We start from the raw sequence: 27,822 nt of genomic DNA on the forward strand, positions 1-27,822 counted from the left end.
CAGTTTTACTTACCTTTTGTAATTATCACAAGTGCTTTCAAATAATGTTACCTTCAGTTTTCCTTATTTTAAAGGGGTAGTGTCTTGGTTTGAAAGACAGGTGTCTGCTAAGGAAGGCAGGAGCCCCCCTTGGAATGGCAGATGGGACCCCCCCTTCCCTCCAAGTTATTATAATTTTGAAATCAAGGGGCTTTTAGGCAAAGATGTGGGAAATAGGAATAACAATTCTTTACTATTATATATCTGTATGTCTATAACCAGTCAGACAAACAACAGTAACTCTGGCAGTAACAGCAAACAATCACAAACCCAGTGCCAGCCTTCTCGGCTGTCGGGCCCTTTCCCCTCGGGTGCAGTTCCGCTCGCAGCCGGCAGGGGCGCTGGCGGCTCCCGGTGAGCAGGCCAGGTGCGATGGTTCCCCCGCGGCTGCAGGGGGCGCTCCGGAGCGAGCTCGGGGAGCACGCAGCACCGGTGCCCTGGGATCCCGGGAAGGGATGGGACAAAGGCTTCACAAAGCCCTGGGCAGCCGATCCCGGTGTCCGGCCGGACCCTCGGGAACAGCAGGCTGGAATGGCAGGCTGGAATGGCAGGCTGGATCGGCAGGGATGAGCACAAACCCCGGGTGGCAGACGTGATGCATCCAAACAGGGAACCCCCCGGAGGTCTGGGCAGGCAGGGCGAGCAGGGCTACAACGCAGCGAAGGCTCGAAGCAGCGGGGCAGGGCGGCCACAGCCCGGCTCCCAGCGGGGCAGGGAAGACGGGCTTGGGATCCCGGGGCCCTTCCAGCAGAAGGGAAAAAAAAGCAGCTGAAGAAAAGCAGCCTCCCTCTCTGTCCAAATGCTGGAGACTGACTGCCCACACCAGGTGAAACAAAAGAATAGCCAGATGTGTCCCACCCCGTTGCCAGCTCTTTTGTTTTTCTTAAGTACCTAGCCATTTGTCCTCCTAGCAACAAGTACGGGAAAATTCCTTTAACAGAAAAAAAAAAAAAAAAAACCAGGAGAGATCCTAAACCCCCAAGAGGTAGCAATATAACTGATTACTCAGGTATATATTTATTTTTTGCCTAATCAATTTTTAAATGGTCACTTAAGTTCTACTGGGTAAAACTGACCTTAAAAAGTAACTGAGCTACCTTTTTTTCTATGTGAGGATATTTTTTTTACATAAAAGCTGATCATTCTTGAAATGTCAACAGTGAGCTGCTAGTTACTGTTTGCATCTATAAACATCTTGTATTGTCTCCAAAATTCAGCTTGATAGACTTCAGTTCAAGGTTTGCTTGCAATCATTAAAAACATAGTTTCTAGCCTGAAAATTTTTTGTAAGTGCTGCTATGGGGGACAATGGCACGGCCTTTTGTTCTGAATCTGTGAAAACATTTGAGGAAAGACTGTTAAGAGTTTATTCCCAGGATTTTTTTTGTCTCTGCTAAAAACACTGAACTACAATATTTTCTCTCTGGAGAGGAAAAACAAAAAAGTGTTGCATACAAAGAATAGGGCATGGATTTTCTTATTATTTTCAAATCTATTTTATTAATCTTTTGTCATTTAGTCTTCATATAAGGAAAACTTGTGGTGTTTTATTAAAAATATACTGAGAACAAAAAAAAGTTACTTTGAAAGATTTTTGGAATTATCTGAATTTTCTTGCAGAACTGTAGTTATGGGTGTCTTGCAGTTCAGTGTTTTGGTTTTCAACTCTGGTGCTGAAAATTGGTGGATATTTACCTTGTTATGAGCAAAAAGCAAGTTAAAGTGTTTGTATAACTTTGAGTTTGCAAGGTTCTATGTCTATTGAACACTGCTTCCTTCCTTTGACAGCAGGCAGCTTAACATTTTGTGACAGGCTGTATGGTATACAATGAAATGTTCTCTTACTATTTCAATATATATCAGATCCTGCAAAGTGGTTAGGAATTTAAACCTTTTGAATTAAGATTGAATATGAAGACTGAACCATGGCTCTGTGGAAATCATAATCTACTTTGAAAATCACACTTCATTAGACAAAAACCTTGTCTTAGTGAAGAAAATTAAAATATGTGTCAGTCAGGCATCTTCCTCTGAAAATTTCACTTTATTGTTGATTAATCCAACTGGATTGGAAAGGTTAAAGAGATTTATTAGAAGACAGGAATGATAGCTCACCCTGACATACTGTCAGCCTATTCCAAATCTAATTATCTAACTAAATATTCCAAAGGTGCAGCCAACAGTTCTTCCTGTAACCAAGCCTTTAACTGTGTTTTGGGGGACCTATAGACACCTACAGATGATATATGTGAAATGACACACTCTCTGGTACATTGCTTGTGTTTAAGTTTTAGGCTGGTTTTTGTGACTGGTGAATCAAATTAGTATTGATATTGGCTATTTGGCTTTTTTTTCCTCTTATCGTAGCAGGCTTTATTTGGGTTTTTTGGGTTGATACTATATTATCTACTTTTGCTTGTTTTTTTAATGGAAAAATTTCCTGTCTTATTTCAAACCATGTTTTGGAGTGTTGATATGAGAATATTGTTCTTGTTACAGGATACAAAGTAGGTTTCTTTTCATTTTAGAAGGGAAATTTTGGAAATTGGAAGTAGTTGAGATTATACCACAACTTTGCTGCAGGCTAGTTCGTTTTTCTGCAGGTATTTTTTGCAAGCCTTTTAAGAAACCTGATTGCAAATAATACTGTGGTCGCACAGAGGTTTGCATGCCCTGTGCTTTCCATTTCTTTCAGTCTGTGTTTGATGTTACTGAGACCAGTATGATCATGTTTATTTAACATGTACTGTAAGAATATCCAATATTTATCCTTACAGCATTTCTTCCCTTTCCTTGTTTCCTCCACAGACACCACGACGTATTCCACGGAGCGATCTGAGCACTTTAAGCCATGCAAAGACAAGGACCTTGCATATTGTCTCAATGAAGGGGAATGCTTTGTGATAGAAACCTTAACGGGATCCCACAAACACTGCCGGTAAGTCATTTGCCAAGAAATTCCAAAAAAGTCCTCTGTCTGAGGGAGGAAGCATTAGGGAAGAAAAAATAAACATTCAGGAGTAGAATGTTGGAAAGCAATGGAATTTCTTCTCCAATCCGACTGCATCCCTCACAGCTGGTGGGTTTCTTACTAGTCTGTAATAATAACAGATAGAAAGATGAAAATACGAGAAGCAACATTTTGATCTTTTCATAGGTAAGAAAAATCTTCAATATTCTATTTTCTGATTATACAAACATGTGAGGATTAATGTTTCATTTTGTTGGGTTTTTTACATGTAAGAGTCCTATATTCCCCTACACACCAGAAGCATTCCTTTATTTTGGGTACTCCAAGCAGAGTATTTGACAATAGTTGTATGTACTGTTAATTGAGATAGGAAGGGCTAGTTGGTTTAGGTTTAAGTTTAATTACTGAAACATAAAATGGACTGTAATACCCATCTGAACCTGTTATATAGCTGTTGTACCTTTTTATACTCCTGAACTTCTGCTATTATGCGAGGCCATCTGGAATGTATTGAAAAGAATACCAGAAAAGAAAACCAGATTACTCATTATTACTATTATTACTACTTTATTATTATTATTAAGCTTTAGTGGTAGTAAAAATGAGCAATATGCAGAAGGAATACTGCAATATCTTCCTAAAGATGAGAATTTTAACACACCCACCAGACTCCCAATTATTTAAGCAATCTTTTAAACAGCAGTACAGGTTTTCATTTTGGACTACTTGTGATCTAATTTTCTCCTAAGATACTGTATATGGACTACAGAAGGTGTATCTAAGACACTCATATGTCTAAGTTTTAATCTGAACATCTAAATGTATGGATAACTCTAACATAAATAATAAAAAGTGTCGAGGACAGAAGATTTCCTGAAGGATTTGGGACTTGAGCTGCTAAATCCCACTAAAAGTAGAAAAAAAAAAAGTCACAAAATCACATGTGCCTGGCTTGAAAATGGAAATTTATTAAAGATTGATGAAATTCTGCTTATCATCAGAAGAATGTTTCCAAGATTTTCACTGTTTTATACAATACTGGTGATTTTTCCCATTCAGTTGTGTATGGTTCAGTGATCATTCATTTCCCTTCTTTATTTTATGTTTTTGTATGGCATGCTTAAATTAAATATTATGAGTCATTTATTGTGGAAAATTGATGTCTTTTTCTACTTCCATCATTATACTTCACAAGTATTTTTTTTTCTCAAAGAAGATGAGGTTTTCAGTCTTTCTTAGAAATGTCATGAGCTGTTAAGGGAGTTATATCACTCAAATATCTAAGTGTGTTCTGTGTGTCAGAATATTCAAACTGAACAAAAATTATTCGAAATAGCAGAGAAAAATGGATATATATGAGAATTTTTAATTTGGCTGGTAAATATAGTGGCTAATTTCTTTGAACAGATTGGTTTTGTAAACTATGGATTACATTTTAAAAAATTTGCAGGAGATATCTCATAAGAGCTGTATTCTTTTTGTTTGTTTGACTTTTGGGATCCTTCCTATTGTCTGCCTTTGCCAAATTCTCATTTATTTCCTGTGATTCCGATAGTGCAGTCTGACTAATAGTTAGAAGCTTTTCCATCCAAGCTTTTCCCTGTTAATTCAACAGAATGTTGACTGTGCATTCTTTCCAGCAGAGTGGAATTCTTTCATCACCTTCCTTGTAATTACCATTCCATAGGGAAGCACCCGTATCTCTGTGAGGCTGTTAGCTCCGGTGTGTATGAGGCTTTTTGTTACTTGTACAAGTCCTGGGCTCTGGCACGTTCTCTGGGAATTAAACATCTGTTTTATGGTGGGTATTTGAATGGTGCAACATCAAAAGACCTGGCAACAATGTTCATATAGCAAAACAGGACACATTTTAAAATTAAACGTGTGATTAGTTGTAACACTTTGTTTAGTTTTGTAAGGACCTTCGACATTGAAAGCAGCAACCAGTGCAGAATCACTTCTATACTGGTATGTTTGTCAATAATGGAGAGAAACCTTTAAAGTTGACCCTTAAATGCTGTATCTCTACCTTGGTAACAGACTGAATGTGTCTTCGTCAGGGTCAGTGCTGTAATGAGTGGGATGCAGGTGTTTTTCTGTCTGTAGCCTATAACAGTGCTCAGGAATAACAGCCAGAACGTACACATACAGAAAAATACAATATTGATGTACCTTACTTGTCCTCTAACTAGCAAAAAAGTAATTTTTTACTGGGGTTATGGAATTCCCATTGCGGTCAAAAAGAGTCATTTGAATACAGAATTATAAAGACTTAAAATGGTACTTTGTTCTTAGAATCAGGCTGCATTGTATATTCTCATTGTGAGAGTGATTTTGCATCTGTTCTGGGAGCAGAGCACCAATTTACTGAAATGGGAATTTGCCATGTGGAACAGCTGCAGATAGAGGACCTTGATGGAGCAAAAAACTTCTATCCCACTTGGTCAGGTTTGAAGGGTATTAGCAGATTACATTCTTAGGGAGTTGTGCAGTTGTTCTTGTTGTGTGTACGTGTCTAAGGATAAATATGCTAGTTATAAAGGAAAAAAAAAAGAGATTTGATAGCAATTAATAAATATTTGAGTTACACCCCTTACCTCTTCTGTATCCTCATGACCATCCTGGCAATGCCAGCTAGCTTAACTGGCAGCTCAGGCACCTTTCTGAGCTAATAAAATCCATCGTGCTGTTGTTGGAAAGTTGACACATGTCCATCTTCTGCCTCCAGCTGTCAGTGCTGACATTGGCACCAGGATGTTATAGAGCACTGGCTCTGACTCGTTCCTGGTTTGTGGGATTCCTTCCCTGTTTTCTTTGAATCCATAACTGTGGAGAGTGGGACTAAGGTGCACCCTTGGCCAAGGGCAAGGGAGAGGCTGTATTGCAGGAGACCACTGGGAACGCAGGAAATGAGGAGGTCAGAAGGAGCCCTGATCATGCATCTTTCATTCCTGTTCACTACAGAGGAGGCGTCCTGAAGTCACAGGATTTTTAACTTTTTAAAAAGAATTTAATTTTTTTTTTCTAAATTTAATTCAAATTCTATAATTCAATTTTTATTCAAACTTCTACATTTTACTCACTGTCTCTTGGTGAAAAATTGCCTGGGATGTAAACTGGCAAGAGCTCTCCGGCATGGTTAGGTAACACACAAGACACACTGGATGTTTTGTGCTATTTTAAAGCTGTGACTTCAGTGTTTATTTTTGTGAATGGTTTAACATGAGCTTGTTTTAAGGATAGGGTGGGTAGGTCATCAGTAGGGAAACTTCATATTTAGCTTCTCCATATGCTTAAATTTTTTCAGTGTTGCCACCTTGAGAATTTAAGCTGAACGGCGAGGGTGCCTTAATGTGTAATTTACACAAAACAGATCAAGTACAAAGTCAACACTGACACATCAGCGTTTAACGGGGTATTACGTAACCCAGGCTTTAAAAAGACCTGTTCAGGTTTTCTTAGTACAATTTTATTTAAAAGACCCCCTCTCAAGTCATTCTGGTTTTTGTTAGAGTTTGGCTTGTGGGGTTGTGGTTTTTTGGGCTTTTTTTGTGACTCATTCTACGCTATATTTTTTTCCTTTTTAGTCCCTGTGTTTTCTTTAGATAACCCATTTAAAACTGGAAAACACTGGATGAATAAGTGGCTAAAACTTTTGAGGGGAGAAGAGGATTGTGCTTTTAAATTTCTCCTCTGAAAGAAGCCATTAAGGCTATTGTGTATGCACAGGAAGTGTTGGCATGGGCAATGAACTCGGATGTACTCTTGATAGATTTGAGTATGTTGGATGAGATATTCCTTTCATCTTGTCTTCCTGTCCTTCATGTCTCCTTCATGAAGCAAGCAACAGAAAGCCTGAATAAGTTTTCTAACAATGGAGAGCAAAAGAATAGACTCACAAATGTACAGTAAACAAAACATCATTTCCAGTTGACCAAACTACAGCAGGTTATATGTCGGCATCCGAAGTGTGCTACTGTGGTTACAATCCCAGAGCTTTCAGATTTCATTGGACAATGTGGTTTTGATGCATTCATGCTGTTCTGGTGAATTTTGAGCTTGGTGATCTTGCTCATTTTTATGCATAAATTTTCCATTTTTACATTCAGTTGATTAAAAAATTATACCAGCATTTCTCAGCTTTGTTTAAAATCTGTCATGAGACCAGAAGGATTGAATCCCCATTTAATGAAAATCCAGTTTGGATAAATGTTTATATACTGTCAGGTTTTATTGTCAGTCTTCTGCATAATAGTAGCTGTAATCCAGGCATAGCCCTTGCTGTCAGCAAAAGCAGGAGAAAAGGATCAAACAGATGGGACTTTAGAACAGTTCTGAGTGTGGCATATGATACGTGCACTTAACCATAAGTTAAAAATCTAAAAAGCTAAGAATATAATTCCCCTGATTTAGTTACATGGCTTGTTTTCTAGGCTTTGGCAGTCTGACCCAGGTGTTTTAAAATACCAGCTACTCCATTTTGTGCGTTCCCCCATCTTGTATTTTGCTGACACTTTTCCAGAACACTTCCAACATGTAAATAAAGCAAGCCCAGGAAGTTATTCACTGTTGAATAGCATTGAATACATAAAAAAATTTCACTGACATCACAATATTCCAAGAGTAGTTTCATCGAATTAATCCACTGTATTAAGATGACAATGTAACATACAGCTACAAACTTGGAGAAAGAAGGCTGTGCTTGGAATTTAGGATATTTTCCATGTCAAGGGCAATCAGCAGAACTCCTGTTGTGGAAATTATTGTCTTATGAGCATTGCTTGTAGCACATGTCTAGATTACATTTGCATGGTTGCACACACCATTTTCTGGAATGCCTCCGCCTTTACTTTTGTGTTTACTTTGGAAAACCTGGAGTGAAGTTGAAATACAAAGTTAGGTATCTATAAGCTGTTGTTAAGCAGCTCTTTAGTAACTTTAATATAGATTGTATTTTTACTCCACCCCCCGTGTATTCAGCACTGCTATCACAGGTTGGGGTTGCTTTCAGCACCGTGATTGCTTCTGTAGCTCAGATGGAATGGCTGGTGTGCCTCAAGTATTGTGACTGTATGATCCTTTTCAAAACTCAACCTGTAAGAAGTCAGGAACCTGGAATTCCGGCCAAGAAGTCCATTACAGGGAGTGCACATCCCCAGGGTAGCATCAGCTTGCCCATGTTCATTTACTCAAGGTAGCACTAGTAAACAATAAATTAAAACCTTTATTGCCTTAAGTAATATTAATATAATCTACAATGTGACTGCTTCTCTCTTTTTTTATTGGAAACCATCATGCTTTTCTTGTATAATTTTAGGTATTTTTTTCCTTCCTAAAACAAACAAACAGAAAATCCCCAAACAAATACCAAACCAGAAAACAGTCCCCAAACCCAAAGCATTTCTGTGCATTCTCTTTCCATCTCCTGCCCCTTGAAATAATGGGAAGATGTTGGATGGCTTTGCTGTCACATACCTGGTTTCTTGTTTTAAACCTTTTCAGATATCAACTGTGAAGAAAAATGGTTTATAAACCTCAAGGTGAAATGTTGTAAAGTCCAAGATACCTGTAAGACTCTTACTTGTTACCTTGGTATTCGTGTTACCTAGGTATCCTAAGTCTTTTCATATTATCCAATCTTACATAATTTTTATCATTTGGTCTGAAATTTTTTGCACTCAACATATAAGCCCTTAGTTCTTTTAATTGGATGCAGTTGATCAGAATAAAAACTAAATTAATTGGTCCCAATACCAAATTTCACCTATATAAAATCAGTACTTTTTCAGTTATCCCCATTCTTTTGCTAACAGTCCTCTGAAATTAAGCCTCTTCAAATCTGATATTATGGTATAAGAATTCAATAAATAACAAACAGTTTTTTAAATGTAAATTGAGTCTTTTAGCATCCTCCCCAGATGCAGTAGTGCAGGAACATATTATATGATATTCACATGAAACACAAGAACATCTGATTCATGCTTTCATAATTTAACATTCAGAAGATAGAGGCTCTTGAGAAATGTTCTTGTCAAAGTACTTTAATTATTGATTAATTTTGACAGTATCAACACTCCATTTTACAGTGCTTTTTATTTACACATTTTCCCCTAGATTATTGCATGCAGCTTTTCCTGTAACTTCTGTGGTAGAAAATACTTTCAGCTTGCGGAATGCATATGCCAATTTAAGAGTCTTGTGAAATCCAGTTACTTTCAAATATCTGCAAAACTAAGTGTTTTAATGCAGCAGTGTAATAATTTGCATTTCAAATGCTATGACAGGTATTTCCCTTGATGTGTTTACAGAAGTTCACCCTTCAGCAGATGCTTGAGTTTTTGGGTACTGTGATAAACCTGTTTGTTATGGTTGTTGCTGTTCACATGGTATCATTCCTTCAAGCAGCTCTGAGCACCAGAGGTCACTGGCAAAACATCTATTATCCATTTATCCCTCCAAAACATCTTCTGAAAACAGTTTTGTGTTAGTCTTATTGTTTGGGGGAGGGTAAATTAATTTAACAGTAAAAAAAATACAGAATGAAACAAAGCTTTGTATTTAATGATAGCCTGTATTCACAGTATTTCAGATTTTGTTTGCTTTCTGCCGAGCACCTTAAGCTACATTTTCTAATGCTTTTCCTTTCAAAAAATTAATTTATTACTAACCAGTGTGAGTTCCTGGCTCCATTTCTGCCTTTTGAAGTCATGAAATTTACACACCTGCTTAAGGTTATGGTGAAGATGCATTTTTCCAGTGGGAGCAATAAAGTAAAAGTCTAATACTGTCCAGATAAAATGCATGCCCAGATAATTAAATTACACTCCAATTTGACAATATGCCTATGATTCATTCAATTTAAGCAAATACCCATAAAAGCAAAATATAGTTCTTAGTCCATTTTGTCTTGTTTGAAAGCTTATTCAAATTGATATTTTTGAAAGAGCTTGAGGAAAAAGAGGAAATAAAGAAGACATTGTGGAGGTGTGCATCCAAAGTTAATGTTAAAGCTTAAGACAGTGTTTTAAACCTGTGTCAACATGCAGTACTGAAAAAACATGGAATTAATTTCTCTTTCCCAGAATACTAAAGACTAATGTAAATTCATTTTCAGTTAGGGTGAAGTATAGGAAAACACAGTTACAGGCTTCACACATTCTCATGCCAATGTGTTTTTTTATTTTTTAAAGCCACACATCTGTAGTTCAGAGATAATAGCATCAAATGAAGCATTGTTAATTCTTTCATTTATGTATGTACAGAGTTACTTCCCAGATGTAAGAGATATATATCCTTTTTTAGAACAACCAGTAATGTGAGTGAAACAAAAATATTTCTAGAAGCTTTAAGTAAACTGTCATCTCTTTCTGGAGTTCTGAAGGAGAAAGAGGCCAAATTCAGCTCCCTTTGGATTTGGCAAGATCCCTTCAGCTGGTTAAATCAAGAGTTGGGCTATAACCTTGAATTTAGTGGGGAGAAGTGAGAAATGTAGTTGCCAGCTCAGCAGCTTAAGTGGGGTATTAGGAAGCAGCACTGCAGTAGCATTTATTCCCATGTCTCAATATCAGGAATACTTAAAGCTGGTGGAGCTTTTCAGTTTTATCACCACCTTTTCTTGTGCCTACACGTGTTTCTGCAGCCATATCTTGCCACCATAGTTTAGCAAAGCATCCTGGTTTTATAGCACATTGCTGCTTGTAGAGATGAGTCAAATCCATTCTATACAAAATACAAACTTCTATTAAGAAAGTTGATCTGTAAATAGAATAAACTGCCTCTAAACTGCCTCCTGATTCCTAAGTATAAAGGAAAATAAAGTTGTGTGACACACAGAAAGCTGTTACTCAGTACATGGTGTCTGAAACTAAATATAAGATGAGGAGGTATATCCTGAAAATTGGAAAAACACAAATTGATCGAGTCCTTTTACTGCAAAGGAATGTTCTGTCAAGTTATAAGAATTAGGGTTTCTTTTCCCCCCTTATTTTCCAAGACCCCAGTGGGAAAAAGTTTGTATGCCTTTCCTAGTACACACAAAGCATTGGTAGAAAAAGAAACCATTCCTTAAAATGTATGTGTGCAAATACTGATGGCATATATTGCATCTGTCTTGAAGCTAACATATGCAAATATTCTGCCATCAAACTCTGCTTTTAAATTAACTTGGAAATGGGTTAGGTTTGTTGTTGTTCTTACCTCCCTTAGGCAAGAAAGACTTTGTGAAGTGCATAATGCAGACATCTGAAATCTCTCATTTAAATTCTCATCCCTGCCAGTGTCTTAAGTACACTGAAAGCAATAGCATTTCCAATCTAATCCTATCTGCAGACATTCTCCCAGAAGATCTGCTGGAAAAAAAAACCTCTCTAGAAGAAATAAGCTCTGGACAATTGAGTCCTTTAAATAGAAATATATGCCGACTATATCAAAATGCTAAATATCAGAACTTTAATCCTCCAGCACTCTAGATTCATCTCAATGAGAAGAACAAATGAACCCAACCACCTGTTTCCTCTATCCTTTACTGCTAAGAAAGCCCTTCCTGCTATCTCAAATAGGAAGAGGGGAAGTGAGGAAAAAATGTGTGGATCCTGTAATGTTATGGAAACTGGGGCATCTGAGATTAGACAGGCAGATAAACTGTTTTGTGTGAGTTGTATTGAATAGATATATATTCTGGTTCTTATCCTGTACCCATTAATGTAGTGTTTAGGAGCAAATGGAGTGTTTGAATTTTAAACATATTCCTTGAAGTTATTCCATTGCAGAGGGGTGAACTCTTCAGGCAACCTGCCAACAGTATAATAAGAAGCAGGTTTAGATAAAGTCTTTTCAGAGATAAGGCCAGAAGCTTATAATGAAACACCTTTTAGGCTGTGTTTGTGCCTCATCAGCCACTTTGTTAGGTAGAAAACTGCAGTTTTCGCAAGAATTACGCAGTTGAAGAGCCACTGTCAGAAGCTTAGAGTAATAGCTGCACTCTTACTTGGATAAGCACACAAGTCTGAGGTCAAACTCCAGGAGCTTAAGATAGCTATAATATCCCAATGATATCTTGTTAATTAATTACATTCAAAGGAGATATGACAGGGGAATGCAAAGCCAGAGGTTGTCTCTGGAATTGCTTCTGTAAGGGAAGCATCTGCTGTAAAGCTATATAAGTTTATAAATTTTGCGTCAGGTGCTGCATATTTTTTAGAAAAGAGCAGTACTGGGGCTTTTGGTGAATGTATATAATCTTTGCAGCACGCATTTTTTCTGAACCTTTCCTGTCTTATGAGGCCTTATCCTGACTTCATGAGGCAGTTTTATTTTATTTTTTAAAAGCATCTTACAAAAAAAAAAAAAAACCAACAACCCAGAAAATAATACTTTTTTGTTTGCTAGCTTATAGTAAAAGTTTACAGAGGACAGGGGGGGAAAAACATTTAGAATGAAATAAAGCCTCAATTTGATCTTGCTGTTCTCAGGAAGATCCCCGCAGACAGGCCACATTCCTTCGGCCTCATTTCACACAGAAATATGTGGGTTGTTTCTCCCTGACCTCCTTTTTTGTTTTTTTGTTTTGCTAATTCTAAAAGTAGAAACTAGAATAATAAATACAATATCTACAGTGACAGGGGGCTGAAGTTGATGGGATCACTCTGGCAGACTCCTTGCTGTTTCAGAATGGAACTTTGCATGGGTGCTGCACTTGAGTCAGACTCGCCTTTACTTCCGCCCTTCCTCTTTGTGTCCCTTTCTTTTCATTTCTCTTCTGTCTTTAGGTCCCCTCTAAAGCTGATCAGGTGATAGTGAGGTTCTGACTTTCAGGATCCACTCCCATCAGCAGTTGGAAGGAGGGCAGTGTAAAGTCCACGTAAGATGGCTGTCCTGGCTGGGGCATTCCTAGTGTGGACTGCCTTCTGGAGGAGTTTTCCAGTTGCTGCTTAGATTTCTCACTGTGACTGGAGCTCTCAGTAGAGTTTATGAGGATGACCAAGTCCTAAAAATTGAGGGGTTTTGTTAACCTTATTAGGGAAATACTAGCAAAAGCCTGAAACAGATTTTAACCACCCATTCCCTTCAATAGGAAAAGCTTATTTCAAACATCATCTTGACAAATTCATAAGGAGAAGGTGGGTAACATACCAGTATAGGGTTTTGTTTGCTGGTTGAGGGGTATGGTTAAGGCAGCAGAATGACTGTGTGCTGATGGTCTTTGAGGAAGAGGGAAAGATGGAGAATGAGAACTTTGCTAAGTTAGTATAGACAGAACATGGGAAAATAAAATCATAATTTGATGGATTGATAAACCAGCAACAATTAAATAAGACTAGCTGTCTAAATATAAAGGTTTTTGTATTCAAGCACCATCATAGTCTTAGTGGACTGAGGAAAATTACATGGAAGGGAACGTTCATAATATGTGGTGCTACTTTCATGCTAAATTGCTGCTGTGTCCATGTGACTTGCTAACTCAAAAACAGTGCAGAAAACATTGGGACTTTATGTTGCTGCATTGTACAGGGTCTACATAATTTTTTTGTCTTATTTAGAACAATGGTCCTTTTGTTTTGTAAAGCATTCAGCATGTTACAAAAGCTATCAGCTCTATGCACTAAATCAGTTCCTATTAGGGAGCAGCAGCAGAACTTGGTGTTGTAGCTGCTCTGGCAGTGGCTATGGGAGATACTGATCTTGTGTGATACAGAAAGGCTTTGCCAAAATGGACTCAAAAAGCAGAGCATTGTTTCCATGTTGCGGTATTGGTTCCAGTTATACAAGATGTTGACTAAAAGGACTGTAGTAGTTTTGCTTTTCTCTGTTACTTTGGCCATTTTGATCATTCCTTTTGGGAAAGAGATGTTTGTCTGTGGGTTTCTGTAGATAAATACTACGGGGTTTATTAATTGTTTTTAGGAGTGGGGCTGAAGGTTTACCTCTGTACATTTTAAAATTGTCTTGGAACCAGGAATCTCTAACTTAGCAAAACAAATTTCTTTCAAAAAACTTTCATTTCCTGAAATTCAGGAAGGAAACAGCAGCAACAACTAGAATTTTGTGTGGGTTTTTTTGTATATACAGCTAAAAACATCCCAAAGCAAGAAGCAAAGATGCTCTCTTTGGGAAAGAATTATCAACTTCTCGTAGCAGTGGTTTTAAAATGCTCACTCATGTAAATCCCTGAACGTTCTGTGTTTGAATAATAATAATTTACAGCAGTGGAAGTGTTTGGTACACTGCACTCACTATAAAGATTTTTATATCTACCTCATTTTTGCAAGTAGTGCACAGTAGAATATTTCCTAATAGAAGAAAATGGATGAGATAGTGGCAATATATGCAGCATGTTAGCAAAAAATAGACTGTATGAATTTTAAATAAAGTACAAAGTTAATTCATTATGCATGATGGATAACTATAATATTTGCCGGGATGAAATTTCTAGTAAATCTTATTATATGCTGAATTTTGGGCATCAAGATGATTGTGCTCTTGTCCGGAGTGACTTGCTTGCTTTGTGCAGTTTGATTTTTCTCATGATGTAAACATAAATCAGAAAACAAGATGCTGCATATTGACAGAACTGGAAGCAATTTTTTTTTTTTGTTAATATTGTTGCAGAATTATCTCAAATGGTGGGGTTTGTTGGGCTAGATAAAAGGAAGACTGTGTCTGTAGCTGCATCTGGTAATTTTTTCATGGTTTTCAAAGTTTCTCTGTTCTGAATTTTGTTTTCCCACAGTTATTTTCAATAATCGGTAATCGCACCACACATTTGATGAAACCACACAGATCACAGGTCTGTCTCGGTCGTCCCAAGTGCATTCATTCAGTTTGAATGTTCATTTTGGCTTGCTTGTCTGGCATTTTGTCATAGATGTCTAGCAGTAATCTGAGGCTCACCACAGCATAAACAGAGTTGCTCTTAATCTTTTAATGATTTGTTCAGTTAAGTCCCTTTCTGAACTACATCCTGGCAGTGTCTCCTTAGAGCCGTAGTGTCCCCAGGGTCTTATTGGGAAAATGGTCACTGTAACCCAGACATTGTAGTTTCACCTACACCCCCAAATACTTCTCATCCTGAGTTCGTGCTGCATAGCAGGGAAGAGTGTTCTGCTCCTCTCTTGGCAGAAGTCCTTGTTGGGCAAAAGTATTTTCTCCAGCAGAGAATATTAATCAAGATTGTCACTCCTGCCCCTCTGTCAAACAAAGGGCTTTTACTGTGTGAGCTCGAAGCTCTGACTGGCACAAAAGCTGTGTTCTTCCAGTCATCTGTGATCATTCCTGTTGGGCTAACAGGCTGTCCAAGCATGAGAAAGCTGACATTAAAAATAATCCCAATCTGACATAAATTCCTAGGTAGGGGTTATAGTGCTTAATCATTTGCTGAGCACCATAATTATGAAATTATGGTGGAGATTAGCTGCTGATCTTTGTCCTGCATATCAAAAATGGTTAAGCTCTCTGAAAATACAATTGCAAAGCCAACAACTGAGCATTTTCTTCTGGAGGCTTTAAAGGAATTGTTTGTGGGTTTTTTTCTAAGCATCTTTTTTTGTTTGCTTTTTTCTGCAAACACTTTTTGACCCCTTCCTATAATTACAAATGCATTGCAAATTTGTTGCTCTGTGTGTAGTTACTGAAAGGCCCCAATAGTTCAAAAGCATTACAGGGGAAAGTAAGAATGGATAAAATTGACTGTGATCAAGTGGGGATGATAAAGGGTTCTTCTCTTAAATTTTCTCCTGTTACTGCTATAATTTATTTTTGCTTAGGGATTAGGTGGTGTAACCTGAAAAGAATTATCATGGTAATTCTGGGACACAATTTTTTCGGTGTAGAGAGAACTGCAGCATTACATGACAGAACAAGCTTACATCATTTGGAAGAAAACATGGATTCATGCTTAATGAATCATGGTTCACAAAAGGATCAGAGTTACATAATTATGTAGTAGAAAGGAAAAACTACAATCTCAGCTTTTTGCTACATGAAAATGTTTGCAGAGTAGCTAGGAAGAAGGCTTAGTGTCTGTAAGTGGGCAAAATTCCAGATAAGCTTTTCCAATACTGCTTGCCTTGAAATTCAGCTATTCCTCTATAGGAAAAACCAGCAAGATGGAGTACCTATCAGTTGTTTTCACTAGCCTAATCTGTTGACATTTCTGATAACAGGCAAGTAATATGTGGAAAACAAATGTAAAGTTTTTTCCCCTTTGTAAATGAAATGTAAAATGTGGCCTTTATAGACTAAGTATTTTACAATCTATAGAACTGTTAAAAACCTGACTTGAGTGAGTCCTCAGTCAGAAGCTTATAATTTACCATTGTATTTTTCCTATTAACTACTGACACGTGCCAGCTTTTGCAAGTCTCTTTAATGCTTTATTAGTGTTTTGTGGTGAATAAGGAGATTGACATATTTTTCTTCAGCATCATCCTTACAACATAGATGTTAGTTTTCATTATGTTTCTGTTAAACAATAGTGTCAATAAATATCTTTAGTATAACCTAAAAAGCCTGGATGCAAGTTCTATTCTCCTTTCAATTTATACTCAGCTGGAATAACAAGGAGGTCTAATAGTCATATGAAAAATTTACAATTATGAATCCTAAAATGATTAGGCAGTTTGTATGTAGATAATAGAAACTGTGTTATCCTTTATAATAATTAGGTACTTGATTGTTATTCTTGTTTTAAAGGTGTACAAGTGTAAAAATGAAAGTATATCCATTTTCTTACAAAGAGATTCTGGGGTTGACATTGGGCTCTGTTTAATTGTGCTGGAGAACTCTGGAGCTGTCAAAATCCAGAGGAGCATTCCTGGGATATCTGTTAGAAGAACCTGTGGTATGCATTAAATCTCATTGTTTTGCTTCCTTCTTTTTAACAGTGACTTAATCCTAAATTTTTCAGAGTCATCTGCTCCTAAAATAGGCAACAACTTTTAACCTCTACTGATTATTGACCAGATGACATTAATACTTTTTGTCTGTCCTCTTTTTGAATAGAGAGTAAAAGCTTATTTGGAACAGTTGTTTTGCCTTTTTAGCTGTCTTGGTATTTAGACTGCAGTAAATCTGAGACTTTGAACCCCTTCTGGTAGAAGTTTGCACTTGCCATGGGGACATCTTGATCTCAGGGAATTTGTAGATCAAGAAAACAGTGTCACAGTCAGAGATTTCCATGTACTTCAACCTATCCTTGACTTCTCTGTGTGCTTAGAATACCTTTATGCTATAACACCTTCCTTATGAAATAGAACATTTTGTATTATTACCTCTCAAACACACATCTCCAGTGAGTTTGTAAAATGGGCTTGTTAATCAACACAATTTGTTGTGTTGAAAATTGATGATTGAAATGCATTTCAATTTTGTCTGATGGACAAAATTAGGAGGAGTCATCCAATATATTTTTTGATAGCCAAGCTAATTATCTGTAGTTTGACCTGATAAATCATTATCAGATAGGTCTTTGCCTTGTGATGAACTGGCTGTTGATTATTAAGGACCAAGGCCTCAGCAGGTCTGCTGGGGGAGCTGTCTGGTCTCTGTTGTCGCACGAGGTGGAATGCACATGCTGCACTGCAGGTTGCTGCAATGATTGCAGCTTCCTCTGATGTTACATTAATCTGAGCCTGATCAGTGTCTTAATACTATCTAATTACAGCAATAGCTAAATAAATAATGAGAAGTAGCTTTTAATGGAATAAATTCTCTATGTAAATGTATCACTCACTGCAATTTTGCCTACAATCTTATCTTAGACACTAATATTTTGGGAGTTGTTCTTGTAGCCTGCTCCCGTTTATCTGTTAGTTTCCTTTTCTGTGTCTTATAAACCAATATGTCAAACCAGCAAGGTCAGATGTAAATCTTCATGACTGGAGACTGCATTGTCTCTTGACTTTAGATTTTATAGATATTTCTGTTACAGATATTATCTTCTTTTGCCTCCTGCTGGAACTGAATCCTTTGTGATTGCCATTTCGTTGTCTTAGATATGATCAAGCAAAAAAAGCATCCTTTATGCATATAAACAAACACCAAAACAATTTTCTGCTTTTGCACTTGTCTGTTTCAGGATCTGGTCTTAAGAACAAACAAATGAAAGCAGGGAAATGGCTTACTTATGGCCTCTTTTAAGCTCAAGAGGGTTTTTGTCAGGCTTTTTTGTTACAAATGAGATCAGTCCATTTAGAATGGTTTCGTTGAGCAGCGAATGTATTGCACGCCAGTGCTGGTTAGTCCTGGGTCAGTAGTGCTGAGAACATCCTCACATTTATATTCCATTTAGTCCCACTTGGATTTGCTATACCAGAAGCATGAGTACTTGCTTCAGTTCAAGTGCCAGGATTCCACATTCCCAATTTCTCTGCATGGAATATTTTATCTTACACATGGTATTGTGATGCAGTAATGAGGGTGGAATTCTGCAGCCATGAACAGTTCCAACAATAACTACTGAGCATTGGTGCCTATTATAAAACAGTACATAAAACAGTACAAACCAATATTTATGAAATACTCGTTTTCTGCTGCTGTCAACACGTACTAATTATTATTGCAACTATTCATTACTTGCAAATGGGCTTTTTGGATTTTATAGTAATTAAACCAAGATAATGGCTCTTTATATTCCCCTTGATAAATAATGATGAATTAGTAAACTTATCTCCTCACCTATTTCTCTTCCCTTTTTAATTTAAGATATTGCCTATGATTCTATGTTTCAATCTAGATTTGTATCTGCAAAGGAATTTCAAAGTACTGCCCTTAATTTTTAGAAAACTGCACAATTTCACATCAGTGTGCAAAGTCTTTAGTTTAGAAGTTATTTCAGCAATAGAACATTTATTTAAAGTAACAATTAGAACTATGAGCCATAAATATTGTCTAAAGCCAATGACTGAAAGCATGAAGTGCAGAATATATATAGAACAAAAAACTGTACATGCTGTTATGTAAACACATTAAATATATTAATTATTTAAAATATAGTTAAATATATTAGTCTTATCTTCTACTATGATATTGGCTTTCTTGGAAGTCAATGGAGAGAGCATCTGACTGACAATATTTTATGGAAAACTCAAATCCACCTCATGAACAAGAGCAATTGTTAATGCAAAAGCAAATGGCATTTTTATTTTCAGTCATTGACTAGAGAGAAACTTGCTGTGTCCAGGACAGACACTCCTGGAGAGCTGCAAAGGGCTGTCCAGTGGAAAGTGCATTTTGAGGGTATTCTTTGGACTCTTGTCTGTTTAGACTCCCATTAATGAAGTCTCGGGATACCATCTCTTTACCGATATGCCCTCCCGAATAAACATAGTAATGACCGCTGTTAAAATAGCAAATACCACCTGAGCAGCAATCCTATAACCTCAGTTCAGGTTTCAAAACAGATAAGGAAAGTAAGTTTATCTTCAGGAATGGGGATCCAAAACAGTCATTCAGCACATTTGTCTATATTATGTCCCCTGATCTTCTGAAACCACCAGAAAAATTTCACTGGGGTGGGCTTCACAGTATTAATGACCCGAGAGGATAAATGATACCTGTTAAAGTTTTTAAAAGTCCAGGAATGGACAAACTGTGACAAAGACATAATAGAAAGAATCAAGGAGGGCATTTTTCTTGGTCTGGTGTTAAATTTTATGGTACTTACAAGCTTTCAGTGACTGGCTGCCATATTTTGAGGTGCAGAACTTGGATGCAATACCTAGCAATAAGTTTTTGCTGGTTTAGCGTTTCTGTAGATAGCATAAAGAAACAGTAAATGATAACCAATAAATGGCCAATGAAAAACAATGTGTTAAAATATATTGCATGTAAAAGCATTTCCCTTTTCTGAATTACATATGTGGAACAGCAGCAAGATCTCATATATTGGAGAAAATTTCATCCAATAGTTCTATAGCCATCCAAAAGTGATCCAATTATTCTTTTTTATCACAATTTCTCTCTCCAGAGTTCGTTGTGTGAAAAGTAATTCCTAAATTTCAGACTCCAAATGCTATAGTGAAGTGACAACATAATTTCAGTAATTACTGAATGTCTTAACATGAAGAAAGAGATTAGGCTTTCCTGTGGTTCAATTTTTTCATTTGCATATGGCAAATGTTTTAATATTTTACTTTTTCTTAACAATAGGAAAAATGCTAAAGCAGATATTGTGAAAGATTGCTGGCAAAGTGCAATGTCTGTGTGCATGTGCATTTATGTGTCACAGAGCTGCTTTCTGAAAACGTGGGGCTCAAAGTAGCCCCTTTTGAAATGATCAGTTTAGGTGAAACCCCTGCAGACAATTCCGTGTGCTCACTCCACATCTGCTATTTATACTCATGTTTTTATTTTCCTAGGTGGTTTTGTCCAAGCCTGCAAGCACCCTCTGTGCTATTGAAAAAATAATAATTTAATCTTGGTCCTTTGAGTCCAAAATCAATGCGTGCTCAGAAGAATCAAGCCTTGTCAATTATCAGGCTATCGAAGTGTATTTTTGTAAGATTTTTCATTGCAGGTACAATATTTCAGGATTGGATTTTGGATTTTTTTAAGAGAATTAGCAACTCAGGTAATTAAGGTTACATTAGACCAAATAAATGAGCTCTGAGACTGAAGTTAAAAGCTGAAAGTTTGTCAGCCTAATTGTAACGAATTGTTGGTCTGACATACAAGGTTAACAGCAGCTAAAAGCTTAGAAGGGAAAAAATATCACTCAATCAATAGGGAAATCCTTTAAAGAATAGCTTTGCTGGGCTTGGGTACATGAGGGAAGCAGGGCACACACCAGAGGACAAAGAGAAATTTTGACTTGATATTTAAGAACCTTTAAAGATTATAAAAACCCCAAATGTACAAAATTTAATTAGAAGCTAATGATTTGGTGTTGTGGGGAGCTGAAGGGAGCAGAATTGGGAATGGCTTGTTTGAAATGACCTTGCTGTCAGGGTTTCACATAAGCTGTTAAGTGCATGCAAAGAACTGCCACAAAATCAATGAAATAAAACATTGCAGTGGTCCCGTATGGAAGTATAAATTACCATTTTAGTTTTCAATCAATAAGAAAACAGATATCCCTGAAGCAGTAAAACATGACCTGCACACAGATCTTCATTGCAGGACAAAAGAGAATGCAACAGATATCAGTAAAACTCTCATAGATGTTTTCAAGAATAGTACTGGCTGTATAGAATAGGCAAAACAGCACCGATTCTGTGTAATAAACTGATCTGCTCCTGTCTGGTACTATCTGCTCCCAGAATAAAGAAACTGTCTTCATAGCTTATCATTTTGCAAAGCTTTTTGACAGCTGGCTTTAGAATTTGCATTGGATGTCCTCATTTTGTTTTGAAGTTTGTGGGTCTGGTCAGCATTTAAAAAAATGCCCTGAACAGGTGTCAAGATGATGCTGCCCAAAAAGCACTACAGAGGGAAATCGAGTAACACAGAGAATTTTATTGTAGGCCACAGTTTTACAAGTGTTTAGCCTTGATTGTTGCCATAAACTATCAGTTTATGCTGGTCTTTCATATCTGTTTGAACAAGTTGACTATTTCTGTTGATAAAGTACACTTACTACAGTAAAATCTGATTGCTTTTCAGTTTGAGTGTGAAAGTAAGGGACCTTGAAAATCCCACCCACTGATACCTTTAGTTAACTTCAAACCCTATTTTTAGGACAGTATTGAATAAGTTTGAATTGCTTTTGCCTGTGCTTCCAGATGGTCAGCACACAGTTTGAAATGTTTTAGTCACTTAGCTTATATTGAAAGGCTTCTCTAAGTACCCAGTGTTTCGTTTTGACTGGAAGTAATTTAATGTCTGAATCACAACTACAGAGATCTGAAACTGAGCAGGATTTCTGCACGTGTCGTAAATTAAAACACCATTGTAGAATATTTGCTCATCCCATAAATTCTGTTTTCAAGATACCCACAGAGGCATAAAAAAATTAAGACAAAAGTTTTCAAATTTACTGACAGTCCTGATTAACTGGGGAGGTCCCAGCTGACTGGAAAGTTAAGTGGGGAGAAATTGTGGTGCTTGTGGTTGGCTGGAAGGACTTGGGGTCCTTATCCAGCTTCTACACTAAAATCAGGGGGGAAAACAGCTGATGTGTGTAGGACCAGTTCTACCATCAGAGGCTGTCACACATAGCTGCAGCTGCTGCAGTGTGCACGGAATGGAGCCCCTAGCACAGGTGGTTCAGTTCAGTGACAGCAGCTCAATGGAGTGATGGAATCAATAGTTCTCTGCTCATGTTAAACCAGTGAGAAAACATTTGTGATACGGGTGCAGGACCTCCGAAGGACTGGCTCATTAGCAGGACAAGGGGTCTAAGTGAAATCGTTTAGGTAAATAGGGCTTTGTGGGTCATTAACAGGGCTCCTAGTTCTGTACTGTATGCTTATTTATGTATTATAAAGCACGACATCCATATGAATTTTTTCACTGAATTTCAGATTTGAATGAAACCAGAATGAAAATAAATGCAAGTTATTTCCATTTATCTGATTTTTGCAGCAATTCTATCCAACTGACGAGTTAGCATAATTTCTTTCCTGAGACACAAATCTGTCCAAATGAAACAAATCAGTCATAAACTCACTGGAGGGTTCAGTGTGTCTCTTCCTGACTTTATGACAAAGCTCAAAACAAAATGACAAAGATGCATGTGACTTCATATCCTGGAACTCTACCTATAAAGGTTGTTCCTATAATGGGATCATGTGACCTCTTTCTTCTGAGAGTAAAAAAGTCCTTGAGGGAACTTCATGTACGCATTTTTGAAAATTGTATCTTTGCATAGCAGAATAAATCTTATGTGATTTTACTGTGAGCTGATTTTGCCAAATTAACACTATGTGATAATCCTAGCATGTAGTTTATGGTGCTAAATTCTTCCCATCTTCCTTGCTAGGACAAAACAAGGTACCCCTTTCCCCAGCATGTTATGTATGGGAAAAAAAAAGAACAGATAAATAATTGGAGAAACAAAGTAGAAATTTTATGGAGCAATTTGCAAACCCTGAAGTGAGTTTTCTTTTTATGTTACTGATTTTATGATTACTCCTTCAGTATCTTTTATCAATTTGCTATCAATATTCACAACAATGTATTCTTGTGTATTTAAAATATGGCTTGGGTTTAGGTTGGAATTGATATTTAAAAGGAATATAATGTTAATTATAGAAAAAGAGCCTTTTTAAAAAATGAAGCTAAAATAATGAGAATTATCTCCTTTCCTGTTTACATTCAGTGTCCTGTTAGTTTTGTATCTTTAGCTTTTAATATTTCTACCTGGAAAAATACCAGCAATGTACCACAAAAACCATAGAACACAAAGTTAGTAATTGCATTTTGCTGTATTTCTGTGTATGAAGATAGCTTTCATGTTTCAGATGTGAGTTTTTTTCTCCAGTTTTTCATACCTGTTGAGAAGTATTCCATCTCCTCTCTGGAATGGTATTAACAACTGTGGTTTAGAAGGTAATTTTGTACATGTTACTGGCAAATACGTGATTTTGCTACCCTTCTCAAGCAACCCTCTTGTGTCCTATGCATGGTAACTTTTATTATCTAACCTTGTCAACTAATTTCTAAGGCTTGATGTGCCAGTGATACACAGCCATATACATCGATGCCAAGAAGTTTCTAAGCCCCTTTTTCCATTAATCTTCATAACTGCAATGATTTTCTGCAATTAATAGAGTGACTGAGAGACAAAAATCCAATCTACAGTTACAGAACACTTCAGTAAGTTAAATGTATGCAGTTGGTCGAGTAAGTATTTAAACAGCTGCTAATAAAATCTCAGGTCCATTGGGAATTACCTTTGTTAACACATGGATATATTGAACTTTAGTAAAGGATGAACTTCGTGCTTTTCTTTAAAAAGCAAAAAGAAACAGAGGTGGAAATTGCATATCAATTTAGTCAGAATATTGGGAGGCTGGACATGAATATATTTTGTAGGTAGGTGTTTACCTCCTTTTTTGAGCTTTATCTCTCAGATTTTATCTTAAAAATTGACACAGCTAGCAAGTGTTCATACAAAATGTCAATACTCGTGAAAATACTCCTGCAAAACCTCTCTTCCGATTGTAGGATCAATTGCTTGGTCTTCATTAACACCAAAAAAAATAGAAATGGAGGAGTGAGCAGGAGGGATTCACATTAGAGCAGAGAACAAGTTTATCCATTTATCGAAATTCCATTAGGTTGAAGCTTGAGAATAAAGAAACTTTCTTGTCAGTAGTTGCAAAAAACTTTTGTCTTCATGAAGAGGTTAAAATAACACTAGCTGGTTTTCAGGCCATGCACAGTGTTTAATCTCTCTCCTAAACAATACTAGTCTCTTTGTGCAGGTGTGTTCACAAGAAGTTCTCAGCACTCATGGCCAGTGCATGCTGTGGCATTCCCCTAAAAACAATGAAAGGTTCCACTTTCCATAAATGTGTAGCAGAACTGTTTCTGCCTTCTGAAATTGTAAAAGAATCACACATCAGGTTTCTAGGTTGGGAGCGTAAGATTGCCATACAGGCTTGACCCTGTCTTTATTCAATGGCATGTCTCTAGAGATTGGAAAAATCATTTGTTGTAAAAAGTAGAGGTATGAGGGAAGTGTTAGGAGGTGTCAGAAACAGTTTGCAGCTTTTCCTTGGCAGCAGAGCTTTTCTGGGGAACTTGTACAGTCTGTTCTGTCCTTTTTTCTGCAGTCAAATAAGTTCTCCCTTTGCCTAAGGAGATTTTCTACTATTTTTGTTATGTTTGTAAAATTAAATAATTCTTCTGTATAAATTGCTATTACTTAATTTCAGTTACTAATTCCAAAATCATACTGTTTTAATGCTTCCAACTCTATTTCCTTAACAGCCCCACCTGAATCTCCCAAGGAAACATATTAATCCTTATAATAGACAGATTTGTATCAATGTTGTTTCTTTAGATACACATCAGGTAATCTGGTTTTAAAGCCAAATGCTCTGAGAGGATAACAAGGGATTTGACCATTGCATTCTCAGTCTCTAATCCAGGTCTTTGTCAATTAGCAAGGTAGATGCAGTGCATCTAAACTGATTTTCCTATTAGTTGTTTAATCTATGACTTTTAGGTCAAAGGAAGCCTAGATGAGCTTTTGGTTACGAAAATCTATTGCCAATAACAAGAAAAGGGGACACAATTTTTAATATTTGCCTGATTTCAAACCTAACACTCAAAATAGGAGCAGGGGGAGACGCTCATTGAGCAGCTTTCCACCTAAGGTATTAAGATTAATTTTAGGTTCTTATGGACAAATTAAAGACGATAATTTTTCTTCAGGGAAACAAGCAAGTGAGCACGAAGAACGAGATGCCCGTGTGAGAATGAGGACTCTTCTTGTGCTCCTGGTGGGAGCAGTATTGTAAAATACAGCAGTATTTTAAAATGGAACAAATTCCCCTTTAAACCTAACAATTATAAAACCTCTATCAATGTGGTATTTTTATGCTCCATTATTATTTGATGCAAGATATAAAACTACTTACATACTATAGTTTTCTGAGTGTATATATGTGTTTCATAGGCATATCTGTGTGGAGTATGAAGTAAAAGGAAACTGAGGTCAAACATCTGGCATTATATGCAGCTGTTATTTCTGACACAGGGTTTTGTCTGTGTAGAAAACACTTGTGGAGAGGAGTACAGTGAGACAGTGTCATCCAGGGGTAGTACTGTTTAGTTTGTTGAAAAGAAACTTCATTATTTTTTCTATGGCCTTTCTTGGGAAAAAAAAATACAGTATGTGTATCTAATTTGAGGCAAATTTACATTTACTTTGATTTTTTCCCTTGTTATTCTTTGAGCACTCAGACACATTGACTACTGATGAGCACACAGGACTCCTGGGTTTTATTTCCTCCTCCAGCTCCTAAGGAAATCTAGCCTTTATTACTAATTTAACCTCTTACTCTCTTTGTAAAACAGTACTGGGGTTTCAAAAAATGAAACAGAAAGAAGTGCTAGTAAATTTGAGAGCACAACTTATTTGAAATTGACTTCTAACTCTGTATAGTCTAAAATGAATCTTAGAAATTTCAGTTCTATAGTGCAAAAATTATTAAGCTAAAATGTCTCAGTATGACATATGAGATCATTGGATGGTTCCAGAGCAAGTATTCAAGAAAAATTGAAAATGGAAATCAATTGAGTATTTGTGTAAGTTCCTACACATGGCTTGTCTTACATCACTGAAAATACCATGTGTTTAAAGGTAGTTTGCACTTCTGTACTTGACTGAATCCAACACCTTCCCAGAGTCATTCTACTTTGGAGCATTAGAGAGTTTTTTCTCAAAGGCAGAGTCCAACCCCTGATGCTGTTTACGTGGAGGGAGGAATTTTTCAGAGCCCTGCAGAGCTTCCTGCCTGTGCTGGGTTTACACTAAGTATGTTTTGCAGAACAGAGCGTTTATTCATAATGTCCAACATAATCCTTTCTGCACAAGATATTTGAAGAAAACATAGCTCTTTATTACTTGGTAGGATTAGATTTCATTAATTTCCTTTACATGAGTGATGGAAGAAATACCAGAAGAGTCAAGTGTCGAAGAGGGATTCAGGTCTATAACCTCTTGCCACTTTGCCAAAGCCTTTTTGTTATTTTTTGTTGTTGGAGGTTTAGCCTGGGGGAGGGTTCAATTTTTTTTTTTAATTATTTTTCTTTTCAAAGAAATGGGCAGGATTACAAATCTACTTTGCTCACAACTGGCAAAAGTTTGGTGTCCTCTGAGTCAACAGATGCAAATATATATCTCCACTCTTATGCAGAAAGTGTCCAGAGCAGCTGAATATTTATACAAAAATCAATATTATGCATAATATTCACTGAAAAGATGAAAGGATGGAAATCACTATCTAAGAGATACTGATTCCCATATCTTACCCAGTCTTTTTAGGAAGAACAAAGAGAGCATTAATACAAAATTTCTGCCTTGCTGCTCAGTTCCATCATGTGTGATTTGGGTGTATTTGATCAGGTGAATCTCCCAGAGGAAACTCATAAAGGAGCAGCAGTTGTCTGCAAAATAAATACAACTTTTGATATTTTGGTGTTCACTTTCTTGCTCTGGCAATGCCAAGACAGCTGCGTGTGGCCACACCTGTGGCAGCCACCTTTGAACAGACCATATTCACTTCAGGAAAATGCAGCTCTGTTTTATTAGTACCATTCATTAAAGAGAAGCAACTTATTTGTTCTTTATTCAGGGTCTAAATTTAAAAGTATTATAGTTTTTTTTTTTTTTCTTTTTAAGGTGAATTATATTCTGTGACAATGGTGGCTGCAGCTACACATTTAATTAGATTCACTGTGAAGAGAACATATAGACTTCATAAAGTGGATTTATGGTTTCAATTTGTTTCTAATTTTGAGGATTTCTTTTTAATTACAATATTTTTGCATTTCTGTCAGAATCATCACCACATGGTGACATTTAGTCAACATTTAGCTGTGAGGTTAAGTGTACTAACAAAGTTCTAGCTTATCTCAAATAAATTGTAGGATTTAACTTCGGGTATGTGAGAGCATTTTGTACTCCAGGGACTGTCTAAATCCCCAAATCCTCCACAATTTAGTTGTGGGGTTTTATGTATGTAGCAGACGTAGCTGCTTTCACATCTCTTCCATTTGGCTGAAGATCAGGTCTGGGGAATGCTTTGTGTTGAGTGCACTGTGTACAGGCTCAGCCTTTTCACAGCCGTGTTTGAAATGTCACTCTGGCAGTTGTAATGATCTTAATCTCACCACTCTCTTCTTTCTAGGGTGTGTTTAGCAAG

General features: G+C 36.9%; 1 protein-coding gene across 1 annotated transcript in view; it reads left to right on the plus strand.

Moving 5' to 3' along the window:
- NRG3 (neuregulin 3) overlaps positions 1-27,822 on the plus strand; it is a 370,457-nt gene that overhangs the window by 140,742 nt on the left and 201,893 nt on the right. The window contains exon 5 of the mRNA XM_042033732.1: positions 2,848-2,977. Coding sequence (XP_041889666.1) covers positions 2,848-2,977 — 130 coding nt within the window. The remainder of the gene's footprint in view (positions 1-2,847; positions 2,978-27,822) is intronic.

The sequence above is a fragment of the Corvus kubaryi genome, unplaced genomic scaffold, assembly GCF_017639235.1.
Source record: "Corvus kubaryi isolate FWS band 111438036 unplaced genomic scaffold, C.kubaryi_AGA036_p1.0 37357, whole genome shotgun sequence".
NCBI classification, from domain to species: Eukaryota; Metazoa; Chordata; class Aves; order Passeriformes; family Corvidae; genus Corvus; species Corvus kubaryi.